A 17,789-nucleotide genomic window follows, 5' to 3' on the forward strand; every position below is an offset into this window, starting at 1 on the left:
CCCGTATCCTTTGTGGTGTGTGTATGTAGCACCAAAAGGGACTAAATTAAATAAATATATCATGAAATAAAAATGTTTTAAAAACCCATTAAATAATGTACAGTAATATATATTTAAATCTTTTTGTAAAAATAATTGATAAAAAATTTATATAATTTTCTTCCATATATTTTTAAATAAATAGAAGAAAATAATATGTATTTTATAATAATTTTGGGGGTCAGGCTGAAAGGTTTGGCAACATATTTTTATACTTTATATCTGAAACCAAAGTGAAATTATTTAGTTGTTCCTCAATCTTTGCCAGTGAAGCTGATTCTGATCAGACTGGTTCCAGATCTGAAGGAAGAAAGTCACATTTTCCTACTGGAAAATCAGAAAAAATATTTTAACAGCTGTAAAAATGAAGACTTTCAGAAAGATAACAGAACTAATCAAATTCACAACACATCAAAACTATGAAGCTGGATACTGGGGGATATGGCTTTAAGGGGAGAAGAAAAGATAAGAAAAATTTTTTAAAAATTACAAGACAAGAAAAACTCTGAATTACTACAGTGCGGGCAGCACCTGAACGCCTCACAGTTCCTGTGTTGTCCTATGAACGCAGCTCGTCGCCGTTTATCCAACAGCTGAAAGGTGAAGCAGGACGCGGCGAACAAGGTGAGCAGAAGCCGCGTTACGATCATCTTCTGCCTGTAAGTGAAACTGCAGGCGGTTATTTCCCGGAGTTAAAGTCCCGGTGAACCGTGAACCGTAAACCGCCTGTAGTTTCTGTGTCCAGGCGGTTAATGAACCAGAGGAATCGGTAAAATATCTGTGAGGTTTTTAACTTCCAGGACCGAAGCATGAAGAGTCAGCAGGAAGTGATTCCTGGCGTGTTAAAGCTGGAAGTCAGCTCGCTTTTTATAAAACAGTTTGATTTATAACACAGTGGGTTCCGGTGGGCGGGGCTTCGATGTGATTGACGGCCCTCTGGTCCAATAGGAGAGGGAGAAAATATTTAAAGGCCCAGAGGACTTCCGGCTTTTGACTGAACTTAAGTTTGTCTCAAATTATCTCATTTATTTTCCTTTGTGTTCTGTATGACTGAAACTAAAGTAGATAAATAACAAACAGAGTTATATACTTCTTTAATTCTGATGATTCTGGCTTACAAAATGAAAACTAAATAAAGGTTAAATTATAAGATCAAACAAAAATGTAGGAATTTTAATAAATAAATGTGATTTTATGGCCTTCACCTTAGACACTGAGGTCTACGATGAAGACTGCAGTGACTGACCCGCTTCACCAATAGAGTAACACGAACGTTTTATTTTATTTAGCGGGAGGTAAATATTTAGTAAATAAGCTAAATGTTATTGCAATAAGTTTTCAGACATTCAGTTTGAAAACTTAAGCTTCATAGCTAAAAAAGCTAAATATTCTGTCTGGAAATTTACTTTGGAGTGAAACATTTAGCTTGCTAACAAAATATTTAGTTAGATTTAAATATTTAGTTTACTCACTAAATATCTAATTGGAGCTAAATATTTAGTTGAAAAACTAAATAGTGGGAGTTAAATGTTCAGTCTTGAAACTAAATACTTAGTTTGACATTCAATATTTAGCTTGGAGAAATGATTTGCTAATTTACTGAGAAGCATCTGCATTTCAAATTCCACAGAAACCCAATAAGTTACCGAAGATAACTGATAAATAAAGTTGTTAGTAAGATTAGTGCAGCTGGTTTACGTTTAACGGAAGATTATTTGGTTTTTCCAGATGACGAGTTTGCAGCTGAGCGCCAAAGAGGAAATGTTGGAGAAGTTTCTGGACGCTGCAGCAAGAGGAGACCTGTCCCAGGTGTCCACCCTTCTGTCCAACGCCCCTTCACTCATCAACCAGACGGGACACAGCGGCTGGACGGCGCTGATGCTAGCAGCTCGTAACGGCCACCGCCATGTGGCGGAGAAGCTGCTGCTGCTCGGGTGAAACGCTGCTCCTTCGTCTGCAACAATCATGATTAGAGACGCACCGATCCACGTTTTACACTTCCAATACCGATACCGATATCTGAGGGTTAGCATCAACCGATACCGACAACAGCTGAATGACTTTAAATGTTTCTTTTTTTTAAAAACACAGACATAAATGTACTGAATTATAAATGTACTTGATGCACCCATGCAGCTCACTGAAATACACCAATAGCTTCAAAACCGATTAAAACAACGTTAATTTGTTCAGTCAGAGCAATTAGGATTTTAACAGCAAACGTAAAATAAATAATAAAGAAACAAACTGACAGAAACAACATGTTGACCAACTTGGTTAAACGTAAAAATAAACTGCAACAAATCGTCTTTCAAACGGTTCAGAAAGTTTAGTTAGGAAATCTAAACATGATGTAAAATAAATAATAAAGCATGACGTCACTCACAGCACAAAGTATAGAACTAGATTGAATAGATCTGCCCTTATGGATCACCGATACCAATCTGGAATTTTTTTCAGTAATGGAGAGATACAGATATTAATATCTGATCAGTGCGTCTCTAATTATGATTCACTATTCAGGTGATACAGAAATACAGAACTGGGTCAAACTCAAAAAGTTTAACTCTAATCAACATTTAAAATGCTGTAAACTTTCACTGATTTTGATTTCTGAATCTAATCTGTTTTTGTTTTTTTGTCCTTCAGTTGTGACAAGTTCTCAGTGAACAGTTCATCACAGACCGCCTACGATATCGCCACGTTCTGGGGTCACAGACACATCGCCGGCCTGCTGGGCCGCGCGGCCGACGGCTGCGGGCGAATCCTGCCCGGCGCCGACCTCCACCCGCACGAAAACTACTTCAGCAGAGAGACGCTGGACCGGCAGAGCGGGAGGAGAACCGATAAGGTCTGGTTAGAGGCCAAACAGAGCGACTCGGAGACCGTCTACCTCCTGTTCTCCAACCTCAGCCCCATGGTCAGAACGCAGCAGGACGGCAGTGAAGCGGTACGACCCTGAGGCTAACGCCGCATCGACGGGTTGATCGGGTCAAAATACGACGCTGCAGAAGGTCACCATAAGGATCTAACATACACTGCATTAAAGGTTCATCAAAGTAATACAAGTAGAAACAAAGATTTCTATTTTTGACGGATGAAATCAACTAAAATATATTAGTATGGGTAGATTGAGCAAGCTAACGCTAACATTAGCATGCTAAAGAAAACTTTTATAGTGAACCTTTGATTTTCATTTTGCTCAAAATGCTGAAACATAACAATTCCTGCGATGGCATAAAGAAATTTACTTTACCTTCACAGTCTTATATTAATAAATTAAAAAGTAAGATGTTGCACTTTTAGCTTAATATAATAAATATTTTTTTTTGTTTCATTGTTTGTTTTGATTTCATTTTAAAAAAAGGTCTATAACCGCCACTGGCACACAGTTAATTGTTTTAGCTTTCAAACTTGTTGAAAATGTTCAAATGTAACAGATTTTCTCTTGATTTTCTTTCCTTTGCGTCAAATAAATGGATTCTTAAACTAAATTAAAATAAGTCTAAATACTAGCACTAGCTAGCTTTAGCATGCTAAAGCTAGTTTTCTCATCCTCAGTCACATCTGATGTGTTTTAGTGTTTGTTCAGGGAACACAGAGGTAATTTAGTGCAGATAAGTATGAAGTGCAACTGAATTAGCATTTAAAGCAGCTGGTTGGAAAATCTGTTGAGTTTGGGTCAGAAATTTGAATCCAACATGTTGAGATTCATCTCAGTTATTTATTTGACCGTTTGTGGCTCCTCCTGCAGCAGGGGGACATGAAACTGTGCCTGTTCAGGTTTGAGGAAGTGAAGGATCTCCTGCTGAAACCTTCAACCGTGACGATCTTCCTCGGAATAGAGAAGACGAAGAGCCCTTCCTCTTCCTCCTCCTCTGAGAAAGCAGAGAGTCTCTCTGAGCCTCCGGTTTGGTTCGCCATCAACACAGACGAAGACGCTGCTGCCCTCCTGGAGCGCTGCAGAGAAAAGAACTGTTCATTCCCAAGAAGTCCCAACAGAGACCTGCTGAAGCTGAGCGAGGAAGAGGCAGGTCAGGAACTTTCTTCTTCTTCTTCTGTGGTTTTCCTGCCGGTTCTTCCTGAGCAGTGATGCTTCCCTCTGTGCGGCTCCAGGCGTCGTGGCGCAGGCCCGGTCGGTGCTGGCCTGGCACAGCCGCTACAGCTTCTGCCCGACGTGTGGCGGCGCCACCAAGATGGAGGAGGGCGGCTACAAGCGGAGCTGTCTGAACTCTGAGTGCCGCAGCCTGCAGGGCGTCCACAACACATGCTACCCAAGAGTCGGTACGAATCTGCCGCTCTGCTCCTCAAACACCAACATCAGCAGGAAAGTTTAGACAAAGCTGCAAAGAAACAGCAAGAAGATAGTTAAACGACAAGCACCAAAAAGGTGAAGTTCTTATGTAATTCCCAATTTTTCAGCTGTCGCCTTCAGTTACTATAAAAAATGCTAAATGTATCAAATATGATTTAAAAGAAATTTGACTTCATAACACCTTGAAATTGGGCCTCTGTCTCTTTAAAAACTCCTGCTCTTTCTGAAGCTCCGCCTTCAGGACGTCGTTCCAACATGGCTTCTCTATTAACCCTTTAACGTTTTTTTCCTGCGTTGATCTGAGAAGCAGCTCCTTAATAACCTCAGCAGGTGTTTGCTAATTGCTGCTGGCTAGTCTGAAGGAGCTGAGTGGAGGAGGAGCTGTGCCTCGAAGGCGGAGCTAGGTTCTCCCAGGTGTTTTGCACAGCTGAATGGTTGGCATGGAGACTAAAGTATTTCTCAGACATTCATTAAAGAATCAAGTTTTTGATGAGGGAATAACATTATAACGTGATGGAAAATCAGAAATGTGGTTTCTATGATACTGCCCCTTTAACAGTGAGCGATCATAGTTATAATGAAGAGTTAATGTTCAAACTAAACAGAGCAGGACCCTGAACACATCTCTGTGGGGCTCCATCAGCAAGTGAGATAATACATGAAAAAAGTCGTAATAATATAAGAATAAAGTCAAGCAACAATAGTTGCATAATGAGAATAAAGTAATAAAACTTCAGTAAAGTCAAAATAATACAAAAATAAAGTGGTAATAATATGACAGTCATAAAAATATGAAAATAATGTCGTACAACAATAAAGTCAAAATAATACCAGAATGAAGTCTTTGATTGGCTGAACTGAGGTTCACTTGTTCACCACTAGGGGGAGCGCTTGAACACCACCGATCAGAACTGGATCCATTTATCTGATCTTCAAAGAAAATACCTTTAAAATTGTCCAAGTTTAAAATGTTAATCTAATTACAACATGTGAAATTTCCAGGTAAACACTGAACAAAACTTAAAATACAGTTTAAATAAGTTATCTTTAACTTTTTAAAAAATCTTTTATGTAAATTTATTTCTGATCACAGATGAACATGGATGTTTGTCAACCTGATTTCAGACCCAGTGGTCATCATGCTGGTGATCCACCCTGATGGAAACCAGTGTCTGCTGGGCAGGAAGAAGGTTTTCCCCGTCGGGATGTTTTCCTGTCTCGCCGGATTTGTGGAGCCTGGTGAGCTGGCAGCACACACACACACACGCCCACAAACACACACACACACACACACACACACATCCTGGCCTGAAAAGCCGCCGGCCGCGGTCTGAGCGGGTCTCCATGGCTGCAGGGGAGACGCTGGAGGAGGCGGTGAGGAGGGAGACGGAGGAGGAGAGCGGCGTGACGGTGGGCCCGGTCCAGTACGTCTCCTGCCAGCCGTGGCCCATGCCCTCCAACCTCATGATCGGCTGCCTCGCCGTCGCCGTGTCCACCGACATCAAGGTGGACGAGAAGGAGATCGAGGAGGCGCGGTGGTTTCCACGGCAACAGGTCAGCAATAAATAATCCTGACGACATTAAGAGACGTTATTTTAGGCCTGTTGCAGTAACTAATTTTACTGGATGATAAATTGTCCCATAAGTTATTCATTAATTATAATATTGTTGTTTTGAGATAATATAATGAAATGAGTTCATCCTCTCAAAGATCGATAAAGTTTAAACTCTGATAAACATTTAACACTGTAACTGGAAAACATTTTAAATATCCAAACAAAACAACAAATAAAAAGAATTATGAAAACAAAATTGTCCTTTTAAAGGTTTAGTTGAGACCAAAACACCAGACTGAAGACTTTTGTCATCCAGTTTTTGGTAGAAAGAAAGAAAAACAAATCAATTAAGAGGAAATTATTGAGTTTGTTTTGGTTTATTATGGGATGGATTTATTTATTACCAGTTTTACCCATTTTAAAAGGCCAGTATCATGTAAAGTCAACTTGTTCTATCTTTCCATCTTGTTATAAAATGTTTCCCTCATCAGAAACAAACATGGAGTGTTGCTTTGACTCTTTCATTCCTGTAATCTCCATGGCAACCATTCAGCTGTAAAACACCTGGCTGGACCCTGCCAACAAGTTCATGGCTTGTTTTTGAGCCATGAACTTGTTGGTGTTTTTGGATCAGCTTCAGGCTCAGCAGGTTCAGTTCAGTTCATCTTCCTCCTCTGACAGCAGAATCAGCCGCTGCAGGCAGAAGGTCTCAGCTCTCAGCAGGGTTTCTCATTCACCCTCAAACACAAACACAAAACTGAGTTTTCATCTTCTGTTTCTAGGTGATCGATTCTTTATTCAGAGGAGACCGCTCAGTGTTCGTCATCCCGCCCAGGCAGACAATCGCCCATCAGCTGGTCAGACACTGGATCTGCATGAACTCCAACCTCTGATACGAAACGTTCAGGATTCGATCTGCTGCTGAAACGTTCAAATGGACCAAACATCTGATTTTAAATGAAACACAACAACTGCTGGGCTCTATAGACTCATCTCCACACGGCGCTTCAGGTTTTACTTTTTATTTCCTGGTTCATGAAGAGAAACAAACATTTACACAAAGCTGCAACACAAAGAGAAACCACAGAGGAAGAAATCTGCTAGCGTAGGTTTTTGGAGATTGGAGAATAACAGATCATCGTCATCAGCAAAAAAAAGTCATTTTTCCAGGGAAGTAAACTTTAGCAAGTTTTGCAAAAATGCTTAATAAATTCCCTGACTTACCTTGACTAACATAACTGGATAGAAGAAACAGTTAAAAGAAAATAATTAAATCTTTTTGGTCCTTTTGGTTCATAAAACTGTTTTTATTAATGTCAAACGTTTTTACTGATTAATTTTTCCCACATCAAATATAAACCAGTGCTGCACATGTTGGATCTCTAAACAAATAAAAGATCTCAAATGAATACTTTTCTTTTATAAGTTGTCATTTCAGATGTTTTTATTTTTATATTCATAAAGAAGGTTCAGTAACTCATTAAAGCAGTTTCCTGTTTGTGTTGTCATGGACTTTTCAGCCACTAGGGGTCAGTGTTCCTCCTCTGAGTTAATGCAGGACTGATACTGAAGGTTCTGATCCAGCTGCTGGTTCTGCTCTGAAGCAGCCGTTTGTTAAATACTCGACCTCAGGGACCGGTTTGAGCGGTCCAGTCACCGGTTCCGGTTGCTCCAGGAAGTCCGTCAGGAGTTCTGGAAACCGAAACGTGAAAGCCTGATGATGATGATGATGATAGGGTGGATAAACATCTTCCTCGCTCTGAGGAGAGCAGCCGCTCTCTTCCTGTTCCTGCAGCAGAGGAACTTCGGTTCCTCCGATCTCCGACGTAAAAACTGACTGAAGAGAGAGCAGCTGCTGCTCTGTGATTGGCCGAACGTCCCACTCGTGTCCTGTGATTGGTTTGGTACCAGTAATGTGCACAGTGTCCAGTTTGACTGAGAGGCTGCTGATTGGTGGCAGAGACGTCTCCTTATGCAGATCTTTGGGGCGGACCAGGATCAGATGCTTCTGTCCTAAAACGTCCGTCACCTGGAAGTCGGCCACGTCCAGGAAGTTCCTCTCCGCACATTTCTGAGAAAAACAACAGAAACACTCAGATGATGAAGACGTTTTGTTCCTGCAGTTTGGCTGATTTTTAAATGTTTTGCTTTCGATCAATGAAAACTTCTCATTTGTTATAACCTTACATTTTTAGTTGCTTTAACAGAAAGTGAAAAGCTGTGAAGTTTATTGCTGTATTATTTTTTTCTTCATTATTTTATTTCTCCAGTTGTAGCACAATGTGTACTCTAGTTAACGTGTAACTAACTGTAAAGCTCCGCCCCCAAACTAATTTAGAAAAATCCTACCAAAGTGGGCGGAGCAAAGACACACAGAGGGGCGTGGCCAAGTGTCCATGTTGCCCCCAAACACCATTTTATTTTTGGCTCCAGTTGTTTGCAGAACTTAGCTAATTTGTCAATTTTTTACTGCATATAGTTTGGATTGTAAAATCTTTTGTTGGAGGAAGAACTCTTCCCCAAACAGAAACGAAATGAAAGAATAAAAGTCAGATCACCTTCAGGTTCGGGTTCAGCAGCCACTGGCCTGCCGTGCTTTCTCTAGGGCTGGAGATCATCGGGAAGAAGTACGACTTGTATCTGCACAGAAACGCCATTTATAGTCAGAATCAAAAATATACAAACATGAAGACATGATCTCTACAAGCAAAATGTCTAAGAGATAAAGTCACAGGAAATCCTGAGGAAAGCTGAATTATCTTATCACCTTCACATCTGAACTTCCTCTCAGTAAAGTGAAAAATAACAAAATAAACCATCAAAGTTCACTGAGGATCTTTAAGAAACGCCTGAAACTAATAATCAGAATCAAAAATGGTTTAGCAAGAAGAAAGTTTTCCATTTTAGAAACTGGTGATAAATATGTTTTAGATACTAAAAATTAATACATAATATAACATAAACTACATTTCAACATATTAAACAGAAGCAACAGACGGACGGAGCATCATTATCAGATGTCATGTTCGTCTCCAGTAACTCACAGAGTTCTGGAGAGGACGGAGATGATCGTCACCATGACGACCAGGAGCAGCAGAGGAATCACCATGGCAACCGCTGGAACTTCATCTGAGGAGAGAAAATCCCAGAATATCAAACCGGCTCCAACAACTTCATCCTCTGAGACTCAGATGCTGGTTTAGTTCGACAGATCGCAGATTACATGGTGCTGCAATAACATGCTGTCACCAGCAGGTGGCGCATGAAGAGCAGGCCAATCAGCAATGAGGAATGTCGGATTTCCCTCAAACTAAAAACAGTCACCATAAACAGTCCAAACTCCAACCAACCAGGAGTTCCTCGCTGCTCAGATCAACTCGTTGCTTTTTAATTTCACACGATTAAAAACAACAAGCTGGTGTCTCTTTCATTTGAGTTTCGGGGCTGAACAGCTCACCATAATGAGTGGCCACAGGGATGATGATTCTGGAAACATCGTCAGCCAATAGGAGCAGAGAATACTCAGTGCTGGGAGTCAGGTTGGAGAAGGTGTGCTGCTGCTGGTCCGGCCACAAAGACAGAGCTGGAAAACAGATTATAGACCTGATGGCTGTTCACAGGTGAAAGAAACAAACATTTGTTTTTATTTCCTTCCAAGCAGCCAAACCTGCTTGGAAGGTTTGGCTAATCAAGCTAATTTGGGTGAAGCTAATTAACAGTGGTGGACACCTCTAACTAAAACTGTGGCTGTGCTAACCCAAAAGCACTAATCATAAATATTAGTTATGCTAATGTTAAATCCCGATACCAACATAGTATTTAGTGGTAGCTAACGCTAAAGCGCTATACCAACATTGGGCTCTCAAAAAAATTCATAACTGTGAATTTATGCATGTATTAGTTTAACTAACACCCCTAGTTGTTGTTCATGTAAGTGCTGTATTGTTCTGTATAATTTATTTGTTGTTTGTTTTACTCAATGTTCACTGAAAAAGAGAAAATGAGATGAAACAGAACTGCTGTGGAAACAGACTTCTACATTTGAGCATGAATATAACCAGAATTTCTAACTGGCAATGACAAAACGTCAACAGAGATGTTGAACTTTATTTAGCCAGAAAAACGTTTCAAAGTTAGCTAAGATGCTAAAGCGAAAAATTAGCTCTGCTATTAGCGGTCGCCACCAAAACTGATGAATAGTATTGGCTGCTTGTGTCTCAGCTTCACTAAACTTTAAATACACGATACTAACATGCTTCAGGTGAAAACAGACGTTGTGTGTCGGCGTCTCTCCTCAGCATCACACGGTATTGGTCAACTCTGATTGGTCCGGGCTTCCTTTGCCACGCCCACACGACGGTCACCGTGGTTTTAGTGACGCTGACGACCTTCAGACTGACGACCTCCATCAGGGCTGAGAGAAAACGCAGAAGAAAATCACCCAGAGGTCATGCTTCTCTTCATCCTCTTCGTTAAAAACAGTGGTTGCCATGGTTACCTCCATATTGCAGACTGCCGGCCAGAGACCGAGGAGGTCCACACTGCTGGTTATAGACGGGGAACACACTGACCAGGTACGACTCATCAGGGTCAACACCTGGAGACACAAACAGGGTCAGAAGCTCTGAACAAGATGGAAAAAAGAAACAACAACACAAAAGTACAAACAAAGTTTTCCAAAGAGATTTTAAGAAGCAGCTGCAGCTCAAACACTTGTGTTGGTTTGGAAATTTTAACTAAATTAACTAAATTCAGCAAAAAAAAAAATTAAGAATATTACAGGAAATTAGGGCTGGACAATAATGTATTTCATGATAGATGTATTATCAATAATCAATAGATAACGCATCTATAAAGTATTCAATATATAGAATATTCACCTAACTCTGATCCACAAGCGCACAGCATTCTGGGAGATGTAGGCAGAGGAAAGACTCACAGCTAAGCAAGATTTGGTGGCATCAACTAACTCACTCACTCTTTGGTTACCTAGCAACTCACTCACTCTTTGGTTACCTAGCAACAACCTGTTGAGTAACTTGCGCAGCAGCAGTTCCATGTTTCGCTAACGAGCCTCATAACTTCTTGAAAACAGAAGAACATGGAGGGGAAACTGGATAAAACAGGAAACGTCACCAGCAGTTTGACAGTATTTCTGATATTTAAAACAAAAAGAAAAAAAAAAAATTCTTAATTATTGATATCGACTGATATGAATCACTTAATTTCTTCAGGCATAAAAATTACATGTGGAGTACAACAAGGTTCAATTCTTGGACCACTCCTATCTAATATCTATGAGCTCTCATAAGTAATAATATTAGTTACCATAACTATGCAGATTTACATGACGATGTCACCAGGTGACCTTTGAACCATCCAATCACTGAACAGATACTTAGAACAGATAAATGTGTGGATGTGCCAAAACTTTCTCCAGCTGAACAGAACAAAACTGAAGTTATCTTTGTTATAAATATAGAGTTATAAATCTAGAGCTGTAGATCTAGTTTCAGTGCACAGCTTCTGGTATTACTGCTGGAAACCAGAGATCAGGTTGAACTCTGGGTTTGAACCTTCAGAGTCACATAAAGACAGTTACAAAGTCGGCCTTCTGTCACCTGAAGAACATTTCCAGGATTAGAAACACCTGATTAAAGTTGCCTTTGATTTATAATAATAGGAAAAATAGATAATATTTTTTAGAATTATGAACTATAAACATGTCAGGTGACCTGTGATGACAGCAGAGGAACTGGAACCGTTGACTCTGACCCATCGGCTGCTGGACGGGTTCTCTTCTGAGCGCCACTGAACGACAACATGGCCGCCAGGCAGAGCGGTGGCGGTCGTCCACCTGACCTGCAGCTCTTCGTTTTCAGGATAACCGCTGGAAATCCACAAGTTCCTCACAGAGAGTCGAGCTGCAGGAGGAAGAAAGTTTCACGGAAAATGAAACGGTTAGAGAACCCACTAATGAACGAACACGTTTTAAAAATCTTCTCATTTTAAAGTATTTAAAGTAAAGTATTGAAGTTTGTCAGTTTTTCGGTTTTTGATTCAGAGGTTTTTCAAACAACCCTTGATAATTTAACCCATCTGATGTGACAGGAAGTAGTTTTATCCAACATCTGGTCACTTCCTCCCTGAATTCTCAGTTTCTCCTCTGATAAGAAACTCAACCTCACTCAGGATGTTGCAAAACTGAAGCAACAGAAATTAAAACGTGACAATTTAAAAGATAACGGTCAACTTTCCTGTTTTGATGAGACAGGAGAAAAGTTTTCGGTGTTTAATTTTCAATGAACTGAATCCTCTGATCAGTCAAGCTGTGAAATACTCACGGTTCTGATCCTGTGTGTCGATCTGCAGTCGGGTTGCGGGTCCGAAACCAGCTGCGTTGAAGGCCCGAACTGTGGCGCTGTAGTTCCCCCCCTTCACCACCAGGAGGAAAGTCGTCTCGGTGACGTTTTGAACGTGTTCGTTTGGGTCGATGCGGACCTGGTACCCGAGGACCCGACCTGGATCAGAACCCTGAAATACAGAGAAAATATAGAACATGAGATTTTTCCACACGATTAAAATGTTTCTGTTACTTTTTGAATTATTAATCAACACGTTATGAGTTATGAGGGTTGCAGGGTGGAGCAGTATGGAGCTAAATTATTGCCATAAAATTTGTTTAAAAATGATTTACTGAAGTTTTAAAAAAATAGCAAGGAGCTGAATTGTGATCAAGAAATGCGTTAAAAAATTTTTTGAAACTGTTAAATTACAAAAATAACTGTATGGAGCAAAATTAGGGCCTTAAAATTTGTTTAATAATTTGAAAAAAGTAAGTGAATTTGAAACTGTAAAATCATGAAAAGGTAAATCTAATTATGTAAATACTTTGCCTGATATTAGCTAAAAGCTAATTTTTTATTTTGTGCTTTTAGTGCCTATCAAATTAATTTTTCACTATATATTTAATATGTTCAACATCTGGTTTTTATCTGACAGCATGAATTGATTCGACAAGTTTTACCATCCAGATGAGATGAAGGAGGAGAGACTTTTCATCGCCTGTCTTCTCCACTCTGTAACACAACTCTGCAGGTCTGGAGGGAACTGGAGGCATAACGGTTAAAAATGATGCCAACCCATCATTTCAGTTAATTAATATGAATAAATAGTTTGTACCTCTGTCCAGGGTTCGTACGGTCGTGTCTCCGCTCCTGTCGCTCCCGATCACAGACTCTGAAGTTTTGGCTGCAGAGACCAAATACAGATTTCATCAGTCGACTTTCTCAGGCGCAGAAACAGACGACAACACAACCAAACTATACTGTGACATTTATAGATATTAATGTGTGCACCAGTAAATGTTTAAAATCCACACAAAAAGAAATAAAAACACCTCCGGTTTACTTGTGTAAAAACAAGATGCGTCCTCTTTAGCACAAAACATTTTCACATGCATGAAAAGATTAGTGTGGGAACAGCAGGTTTAAAATGAGATAAGAGCATATTCTCAATTTGATAACACGTTCACGTCATTTAGTAACATCTGCACACGATGCAGTGACACGTAGGCGGGATATGGACTTGCAGAAGAGGAAGTTACTGAAGCAACTAAATACAGAAAATGTGAACAAAACAAAGTGTGGAATGGAAAAAAATGACATTTTCACAAGATGAAATTTGTAGATAAGATATTAGAACGGCAGACAAAACTAGACATGTAATTAAGTTGCAAAACTACGGTGGCCAACAAGTCCAAACGCATGAATGATGTAAACTCCAAAACACACAAAAAAACTAATGCAACAGAAAAATTCTGCAACCACAGGAAACAGAAGCAAAAGAGAAAATGCTCCCACCTGGGGAAAGAAAAGTGTGTTCAGTAGTTTAGAGAGGCATTCTGAAAGATTGTCTGAAAGATTTAAAACCAGAGGAAATGTTTTAACCTGCATCCAACAGGAACTGAGGCTGAGACCATTCGTCTGTCCCGGTCAGGTAGCTCCGTATCCGGGCCATCACACGGAGAGAACCCAGGACGGCCGCAGGGTTGAAGATCCCCAGACAGGAATAGACTTCTGACCCGCTGAGGAAAGACACAAAGACGGCGGCGTGTTAGAGGCACTGTAGATACAAAAGGAGTAAATTTCTGCTGAAATACTCAGAAATATTAGATTAAGCTCAGAAATTATTTGGAAAAAACGAGGAAGTTTTCAAGCTTCAGATATCAAAAATAAGGACATTTCTAGCAAACTTTTGAATCTGCCAGAAAAACATTGAAATTAATAACAGAAATTTTTAGGAAAATTAGGAAAATCTGACCTTCAAAAGTGGAAAATCTGAAAGAAAAATTTTTTACATTTTGAGATTCTCAGAAATTAAAAAAAAAACAAAAACAGCTAGGACATTTCTGATTTTGAAAAGTCCAAATTTGCTAGAAAAACTTAAATTTTGGTATTAATCTCAGAAATTTCTTAGAAAAACCTTGGAAGTTGTTTTTTTTATTCACTTTTGAAACTCAGAAATTTCCTTGTTCTTTCTGAGATTAATCTCAAAATCTCTAAGCGTCTTGGTGGAAATGTTCTCGTCCTTTTTATCCGCCCCGACCCGCCGCGGTGCAGAACCGGACGCGGTGGAGTGATTTCAGATCGTCTCACCTGGTGAAGACGAGCGAGACTCGACTCTCAGCCTGCTGGCTCCAGCTGCAGCTCACAGATCTGACTCCGTCTGCAGTCTGCTGGTAGTAACAGGACATGTTCAGCATCTCTGCAGAGGAGAATCAAAAACCTCCAGTCAAGTTCAACACCCGACACTTTCAACCGTCTCAGTTTGGTTTTCTGGACAAAATGTCAACTTTACCACCAGCTAGCAGCTAGCTGCTTTGAAACTTTACTTCCTGCCTGCACATTTACTGATCGTGCTCAAAGATTATCATCGAGAAGCAAAAAACGTGGAAACTTCCCATCATCCAACAGTTACAGTCATAATCAACAAACTAGAATAAAGCCCATATTTCAGTTTAAATTGTAATATCCTAATATTTATCTTTTTTGGGTCTAAATTGGTCCTGAATTTAGACAGTTTATCTGCTAAATTCAGTTTGTCTCATACCTTTTAGCAAATTGTGATATTGTTGTGTAAATTTGTTTAATTGTGCAACATTTAGTATGAAACCAGTGCTGCCCCCTGTGGGTTGAACGGTGGTACTGCAGTTGAATGTTTCTGTTGGTTCCAACAGTCCAGTTGGGTTGCCGTCTACATCACAGCCCCCCGTTTGCTATATAGCCATGTCAGAGACTGGCAGCAGTGTTTAGGAAGGGAAATGTTCAATGCTGTCGCCATGAACGTTTCCAACAACAAAGGAACAAGTCGTCAGGTTTGTCACTCGTTGCTTTTGTGATAATAATAAAATCTCTAGAGGGTCTGAAAAGTCTCCAGGTTGGGCTGTTGTCCTGACAACAAGCCCACTTAGGCCCTCCCCTCATTCTCAAACTTGGCCACGCCCTTTGTTTTTTTTTGTTTTTTTGTTGGCCCCGCCCCTAAATCATCAGGGGGCGGAGCTACTCGGTTTTCTTTTCCCATTCAGTCACAGTCAACAAACTAGAATAAAAGCCCATGTGGCACAAAAAACATTTATTTAAAAAGCCAATAAATTGGGGCGTGCTGTGGTGGCGCAGGGGGTTAGCACGCCCCACATTTGGAGGCCTTAGTCGTCCGGGAGACCGGGAGTCGTCGCGGGTTCGACTCCCGGTCCCGACGACCTTTACCGCATGTCTTCCACCCTCCTTCCTGTCTGCCTACTGTCCAAAAAAAATGCGAGCCACTAGCGCCGCAAAAACTCTTCGGAGAAAAAAAAAGCCAATAAATTACCAAATATAGTTTATAATGAAACATAAATAATTCTGAACTCTAAAGATTCAAGTCTGGATCTAAAGTAGCGCCCCTGGAGGAACCTTGAGGTATTACATCATAATTGCAGACCTTTAAAAATATTAATAAAACATAAAGTGTGTTAAAATGCAATTTCATCAGATTTTTAAGGCTTTTGTCTAATATTTCAAAGTGTTTCCATGAATGTGTCTCACTCTGTGAAGGTGAAGGCGGCGGAGGTTTGCAGTCTCTCTGGTTGGTGACGCAGATCCGGTTGTTTCCCTCACATGGTTTCAGCTCAAAGTGTCTCACTGTGATTTCTACCATAGAAAAACACAAACAGATCCTTAAACTGCTATAATTTAATATACACAACTTATTTTAAATAAATATTTACTTTATAAAATTTTTAAAGAATCTAAATTTTAGCTCTACGTTTTTGGTTCTAAAATCAAGAAAAACAATTTGAAGAAAAAAATTTATAAAAAAAAATAAACAAAGTATTGCCATAAAACAGTTCAATCAAAGACATAAATAATAATTAAGAAGATTAAAAAAATATAGAAGCAAAAATACAAACAAATTACAAAGACTAAAACAAAAACAAACCATAAAACTTAGAAACAGCAAAAGTTGATATTTAAGAAAAAATAATTTAAAGAAAAGCACAAAGTTTCCAACATACTGACAAGAAAAAAATGTTTAATGTGTTTTGGAAATCCAATTGTTATTCTATATAAATATAAAAATGTTACTTTATCATTTTATGAGAAAAGTAGTTAGATGTAAGTAAAGAATACATTAAGAATTATATTTCAGCATATAAATATTATACTGCCAGTAATACGGGAAATTACAAATGTACTTATAGTAGTATAAATATTAAAACAGTACATTTTAGTTTTAGTAATTCATAAAAAAAAGTGTACAAATACACTGCAAAAACTAAACTTTACTAAGTATCTGGTCTATTTTCTACTGGAAATATTTTAGTAGACTTGAAGTTTATTAAGATTCACTTAGTGATTCCTTTATACATAAAGTACTTGTATAAACTTCAATGAACTAAAATGTGAATCACAATTTTAAAAATAGTAAATTAGTGCAAACTTAAAAAATGACCTGAATTTGTATTAAATCGGTTTAGTTTCTACATCGAACACTTTTTATACTCAAACTCGTGAATTTAATGAAACGAGTTTTGGGTTCAGACGGGTGGGACTCACATCTGACTGAACTTTGAACGGATCAATGAAAAAACAAGGTTACCGATCGATCGGATGTGGAAAATGTTTAAAAACATTTCTGAAAATGAAAAACGCTCAGAAGAATTAAAGTTGAATAAAAGCTGGATCTGCCTCAGATGTTTCCCTCCATGGTGGAGCTTTGAGCCAAACTCACCGAAGCAGAATCCACCGAGGCGGATCACCAGCGTCCAGATGAGAAAGAGCCGCTCCAGAGAGCAGCGGTCCATTTCAGCAGAACAGAACCAGCAGGAGGAACCTCAGGATTTTCATATTAATCTCAGAAATTTCTTAACCTGAGGAAACATCAGGAGACATCCAGCTGCTGTCTGCTGCAGCCCTGAACCCGAAGGACTCGCCTCTGAGGCTGAGCAGGAAGCGACTCCGTTCAGCGGCTCGATGCGTCACACTGAGGCTTTCACTTCCTCTCCATCATCATCATCATCATCATCAGGGGAGCTGGTTTTTACTCAGTAGAGATAAAAACAATTTCATTTCTTCATTGTTGGATGTAAACACAAACAAAATCACCAAGTTAAATAAAGAGTGGTTTCTGTAAGTCAAAAAACATTTAAGTTCAAAATTACTTTAATTAGAATTATAAGAATTTTTTTTGAGAATTAAGTCATAATATAATTTTATGACTATTTTCACAATTCCAGAAGTAAAACATTTATTCACCCAATTTAAAATGTTTGAAACTAGTCATTAAATAATGAGAATAAATTCATAGTATTATAATTTCATGTCTTTTTCACAATTAAT

General features: G+C 39.3%; 2 protein-coding genes across 3 annotated transcripts; one reads left to right on the forward strand and one right to left on the reverse strand.

Moving 5' to 3' along the window:
* The first annotated feature begins 233 nt into the window (after nucleotides 1-233).
* On the forward strand, nucleotides 234-7,058 carry nudt12 (nudix (nucleoside diphosphate linked moiety X)-type motif 12). Its single transcript, XM_032578406.1, has 8 exons — nucleotides 234-663; nucleotides 1,768-1,973; nucleotides 2,689-2,989; nucleotides 3,794-4,073; nucleotides 4,156-4,323; nucleotides 5,480-5,593; nucleotides 5,709-5,908; nucleotides 6,693-7,058. The coding sequence occupies exons 2-8, from the start codon at nucleotides 1,768-1,770 to the stop codon at nucleotides 6,801-6,803; spliced, it is 1,380 nt and encodes a 459-aa protein (XP_032434297.1). The 5' UTR covers nucleotides 234-663; the 3' UTR covers nucleotides 6,804-7,058.
* Nucleotides 7,059-7,196: 138 nt separating this feature from the next.
* On the reverse strand, nucleotides 7,197-17,427 carry LOC116729712 (uncharacterized). 2 transcript variants are annotated; one of them, XM_032578404.1, is made up of 14 exons: nucleotides 17,182-17,427; nucleotides 15,996-16,100; nucleotides 14,568-14,676; nucleotides 13,860-13,996; nucleotides 13,093-13,161; nucleotides 12,938-13,020; nucleotides 12,255-12,444; nucleotides 11,646-11,834; nucleotides 10,409-10,507; nucleotides 10,163-10,324; nucleotides 9,368-9,493; nucleotides 8,955-9,039; nucleotides 8,469-8,550; nucleotides 7,197-7,981 (listed from the first exon to the last, which is right to left on the reverse strand). In XM_032578404.1, exons 1-14 carry the CDS (start codon nucleotides 17,252-17,254, stop codon nucleotides 7,460-7,462), a joined length of 2,031 nt encoding a protein of 676 aa, XP_032434295.1. In that variant the 5' UTR covers nucleotides 17,255-17,427; the 3' UTR covers nucleotides 7,197-7,459. The 2 variants fall into 2 exon arrangements, with proteins under 2 accessions (XP_032434295.1, XP_032434296.1); XM_032578405.1 differs by lacking the exons at nucleotides 15,996-16,100; nucleotides 17,182-17,427 and adding an exon at nucleotides 14,233-14,249.
* Nucleotides 17,428-17,789: the final 362 nt, after the last annotated feature.

The sequence above is a fragment of the Xiphophorus hellerii genome, chromosome 12 (assembly GCF_003331165.1).
Source record: "Xiphophorus hellerii strain 12219 chromosome 12, Xiphophorus_hellerii-4.1, whole genome shotgun sequence".
Lineage (NCBI taxonomy): Eukaryota > Metazoa > Chordata > Actinopteri > Cyprinodontiformes > Poeciliidae > Xiphophorus > Xiphophorus hellerii.